Source organism: Miscanthus floridulus, chromosome 8 (assembly GCF_019320115.1).
Source record: "Miscanthus floridulus cultivar M001 chromosome 8, ASM1932011v1, whole genome shotgun sequence".
Taxonomy (NCBI): domain Eukaryota; kingdom Viridiplantae; phylum Streptophyta; class Magnoliopsida; order Poales; family Poaceae; genus Miscanthus; species Miscanthus floridulus.
In genome coordinates, this window is record NC_089587.1 from 119,593,728 (window position 1) to 119,598,785 (window position 5,058).

Sequence of the window (5,058 nt, forward strand, 5' to 3'; positions counted from 1 at the left end):
TCCACTACCAATTGACAGAGATGCTCCCAGGTGCATTTCTTAAGATTAAGCTCTATGGTTTGCATCCAAAAAGTAGCGGTACCAGTGAAATTTATGGTGGCTAACTTGACCCAATTCTCAGGAGGGACCTCATACAGATCAAAATAGGTATCACATTGCTTAATCCAGAACTTGGGACTAGTACCGCTAAATTTAGGAAAATCTAACTGAGGCATAGCAGGACTCATATGAGAACACGAACCGCACGAAGTATGATGATGGAATTCAAAACCAGAGTGAGGATGAGGACGAGGGGATCCATTTTTCGTACCATTGGCTGAAGGTGGTTCGAGGGTGTAGACGACCCCCGAACCATCGCTCCGATGGTGGGTTTCATCGCCGTGGCCAAGTGGCCCAGATGCCTCCTTCGGAGAGGACGGGACCAGATGAGTGGACCCCGGCACCTTGAGGGAAGCGGATCCAGCATGAGCATGATGAGGAGCGGCCGGAGTCGAAGTAGACTTGAGCTCGTCGAGTTGCTGGCGAAGGTTGTCGACGCAGTCGCGTAGATCCGCAACCTGGCCATCGACCTTGGGCCGCCAGCGCTCGAACTCGGCCTTCGCGGCGGTAAGCTTGGCCACGGACTCGTGAACCTCACGAAGGCAATGGTTGTTCTCAGAAATCCCCTTCGATTGCGCATCAAGCTTGGTGAGAATCAACACGAGCTGATCTTCAACCTTCATCGTCACTTGCAGGCGGGTACGGTGCTCGTGAGCCAGTGTGTCCGATTGCCAAAATCGATTTGCTGACCTGATAGACCTCGGCTCGGACCTATGAATTCGCACAATCGACACCGAGGTAGATCGTGGAACTCTGTCGGCGGGGATTACAGTCGCGATCAAAGCAGCTCGAATCAGGCGGATCGAAGTGCGGAACAGGGTGGATTAGGGTGGGAACCAGATGGATCGAACTGAGTCTGATACCAGATGTAACGACAGAGGTAGCTACGATAGTTCTATTTAGGATTCAATAGTTTAGTGGCTGGATACAGAGATCAGCGGTAATGGAGGTCGCCGGCTTTCTCATGCCGCAGCTCGCCGCCTAAGTCCGACGCCAACCAAAACAAAACGAACTAGCTTTCCTCCCTCTCCTTTTCTACTCCTCGCTTACAGCTGTTGTTGGAACAACGGACTCACCCGATGCAACGCCCTGCTGGTCACCCATTCTGGGCCAGCATATCTTGTACTAGGCCTCCTCTCCCTCTTCAGCTTTGGGCTTCTCAAGTGGCAACTTGTCAGCGGGCCGGACCGTGACAGTGCGGTGGGCGCGCAGTCGATGGAGTCGGTGGCCGCTTGCGCCCCTGCCCGCCAGCGCCGCCCTATCCCTGCGCCCCGCCCCACGAGCTCCGGCCGCCGTGGCCACTTGCGCCCCTACCCGCCATGGCCGTCGGCCGCGACAGCTCCAACGTCGCCTGGCCCTGCGCACCCCGCCCCGCGAGCTCCGGCCGCCATGGCTGCACGGCCGCGTGCGCCATGGCTGCACGACCACGTGCGCCCCCTGCACGCGCTCGTCACACCCAGGGCCGCGCGGTCGGGAGCAACCTGGCCTGTAGTGGACGCCGCCGCCGCTAGCCGCGATGGCCTGCACAGCTGAGCCTCGCCGCCATGCCAAGCCAGGAGCCGACCCCGTCATCCGCGACCTCGTCAAGCCGACGTTCGGGCCCACGGCCACGCCACCTTGAGTCCGCCTCCCGCTCCACACGCTCACGGCGTACCGCGTCAAGTGCTGCACACGCGCCCAGCCCCCTTGCCACGGCCCCAGCCCCAGGCGACGGCGCCCCCATCCCATGCCTCTGCCCTTGTCTGCTGTCTCCATGGACTTCGAGCCCAAGGACGGGAGGAAGACAACCGGCGGAGAAAACCAAGAAGGGCACGGCGAAAAAGCGAGGTGAGGACTTTTTTCAAGGCAGAAGTGGACGGAATAGCTCGAGAGCGGGAAAAAATAAAGTCAAAGTGTCATAACACCACATGCGTTTAAACTTTTTAGTAGCTTACAACGGGGGCACGGCAAAACCATTCAAGAAGAGGCTGAGACCAGCGGTCACAGCCCTCTTGTAAGCAGCGCGCTGCAAAAGCTATATAGCGGCAAGGCTAGCACTACATATATGTGTACAGCTCTAGCCAAACAAAATTATACTCAAAGCTTACGAACATCTTATGGTCTCATCTCATTGTATCTTCCTATCCTCCTGCCAAATGCAAAACAAGATGCTATCCAGCTTTCGTGTTGATGGGTAGGCGGTCACGGAGTAGTAGTTTATGGACATCAATCAGAGTAAGATCTGCAGTTTTGTGCTGGGACACACTTCGCTACTGAAGCTGATGTTCCTGGGCTGGCCAAGGCGCACAGGCTCTGTGCCGTTGTTGCTTGCTGGGGCGATGTCTGTGGATGAAGATTTGGTTGGAGCACTAGCACTGCCTACGGTGTCACTGCTCTCTAGCGGACTCTTCGATGTCGGGTATGGCTCAACACTAGTCACTCTGCAGAGAGAACAAGGGTGCAAGGAATGAAGATTAGTCCTGACAGAGGGATCGATCGGATGTTCATGATAACAAGCTTGAGCAAAGCATAGGAAGTATAACAAGACACAATTCATACCTCTCCTTTCGCTTCTCCAAGAATCGGGCAAGAGATGCTTTCCGAGCTTGAGGGACAGCTACAACAAACAAAAACATGGATAAATCAAATGTGTTGTACGAATGATTACAGCAGCTGCTAATTGTTAGTTACTCCTGTATCTTAGTATACATCCAGTGGAAACTGCAAGCAAGTGATAACCATACATACCTCTTGGCGTAACAGCTGCAGAACTTGTAGTTGCCAACAGCTGAGATGAGCTTGCCTGGCTGATAGGAGCAGCGATTGGCGGTTGAACAGCAGGTTTTGAACCACAGGCCTCTGTAGTACAGTGAGATGTGCTCCTGGAGAGAGTCACAACTTGTGGCACGATGGAGATTGGACTTGAAGTGCTTGATAAATGAGGCACAGAAGGCTCTGGTTTCTGAATTACAATCTGTCTAGCAGGGAAAACCTCAGGCACCTTGACCTTTGCAGGGGCAGAAATAGGTGAATCCGGCTTGTGGGACGCACTTGGCGGGCTAGGAATAGATGCCCTGCTGGCTAACATCATAAGTTCTTTAGCCTGTCATAGTTGAAACACAATCAGCAAATGTACATCCAATCCAAGTGTTCGATTCGTTGCAAAGGTAACATACCTTCTCTACCGGGACGTTATCAAAAACATTCACCCAACCGTTGTAGAATATTGTCAGCTGCGTTGAGGTCTGATTCCGCGGGTTCCTAAGTTAGTCGATGAACCATCAATTTGTGAGCTAAAAATTCATATTGTATCCCAATAATTATGAGTGCAGAAACCATGTCCAGAGAAACTTATCAATACCTTGCACCATACACGCCAACTGTAGAACCACCAAATCCGTTGCTACTGGTGAAAGGCTGCTGATTCCTAGAGGGGACACCAGTGACATTGTGGAAGCTCTGCGACCTGACCATCAGGTTGGCCTGATTGAACGGCGCAGGGTGGCGCACCGACAGCGGCTGCACTAGCCTGGATCCACCAGGGAGATGATGAAGCGCCGCCGCGCTGTAATCCATCCCCTGCAAGCGCTGGCCGCCATGCGCCGCGGCAGGATACTGCTGTGCCGTGACCTGGCTGCTGCTGAGCCCGAACTGCCTCTGCAGAAACCAAGTGAACAGTTGAGACTACCGAGCTTCTGTTCTATGTCCAGCACCTCAGTCGCAGAAGCAGCAGGACGGTGACCGCGAGCTCGGGGGAGTGGCGTGGCTTACCTGCTGGTGCTGGGAGACCACAGGCAAGGAGGTCTGCTTCTTGATGCCGTCGATGGCGTCTCCGGCCTGCCGGAACCCGGAGATCGAGAACTCCTCAGAGCCCTCCTCCCTCGCCGTCCTGAAGGACATGAACGCCGGTGCGGCGCCGTTCTTGACCGGAAACTGCCACTGCGCCGCCGCCAGGTTATCTGTAGCAGTAGCACCGAAATCTCTCAGAAATTTGCAGAACAGAGCAGGTCAAATCTGACGCGCGGCACCAACGGCGTCACGTTCACATGACGCAGTGGACCAAAGAATACGAAATTAATTTACTATATATATACAAGAGCCAGTAAATCTTGGTTGCGAGCACGAGAGGAAATAAATTCTCTCTGACTTGTTGAAGAACTAATAATCCTCATGCTCGCGGCAAATAACGGTGGATCAGACGGCCCACACGCCGAATCGCTACTACAAGGAAAGCGTCGCCGTCGCTCGCATACTACGGTTAGGTTAATCACGCTTTCAGGGCATCGAGAGGGAGAGAGGTTAGCACTGACCTGCTGGCTCCGTTCGGCTCTCCTCCACCACCACCTCGCCGCCGCCCTTCCCCGCCCTGTCAATCACACCCAGGAAATCCCTCTCCATGGAAGCAAAGCAAAGCAACCACCGGAGCCGGCAAAAGAAATCCCTTCCCTTCCGCGTCGCCTCGTCCCAAGAATCTTTTCCCACCACCAGTGGCGGTGCCGAGAAGAAGAAGCGGCACCTCAGCTCGGATTCCTTAACCTTTCTCTCCCCCAGCCCGCTCTCGCTGCTTTCCCTTTCCTCCTCCCCCTCCTCTCTCTCTCTCTCTCTCTCTAAACCACTTTCTCCCGCTCGCTTATTTATCCGCGAGATTTAGGAAGCAGGAGGATGCTGCGGAGGAAGAAAGCCGCGATGATTAGCTGCTTAATTAACCGGCTCACATTAATTAACGAGATGGGGGCGGGGGCGGGGGCGTCGGGTGGCGGTGGGCACCGCCACGGCGACCGGCTACCGGCTAGGCGAGGCCCCCACGTGGTACGTAGTACGTACGCCACACGGGGCGCGCACCTCCGCGGAGCCTCACGCGTCCGATGACACACGGGCTCCGCCACGCCAGGGGCCGACACGTCGGCGGGCGCTTGAGCCGCGTCTGGCTGTTTGCGCCGCCGTGGCGTGGCGTGGGGACCGCCCACGTGCGGATGGATC

At 55.4% G+C, this 5,058-nt stretch overlaps 1 protein-coding gene across 1 annotated transcript; it reads right to left on the reverse strand.

Moving 5' to 3' along the window:
• Positions 1–1,977: 1,977 nt before the first annotated feature.
• LOC136473409 (protein TIFY 6a-like) lies at positions 1,978–4,753 on the reverse strand. The gene is made up of 7 exons (XM_066471057.1): positions 4,389–4,753; positions 3,850–4,037; positions 3,440–3,735; positions 3,255–3,339; positions 2,827–3,181; positions 2,638–2,695; positions 1,978–2,519 (listed from the first exon to the last, which is right to left on the reverse strand). Exons 1-7 carry the CDS (start codon positions 4,474–4,476, stop codon positions 2,309–2,311), a joined length of 1,281 nt encoding a protein of 426 aa, XP_066327154.1. The 5' UTR covers positions 4,477–4,753; the 3' UTR covers positions 1,978–2,308.
• Positions 4,754–5,058: the final 305 nt, after the last annotated feature.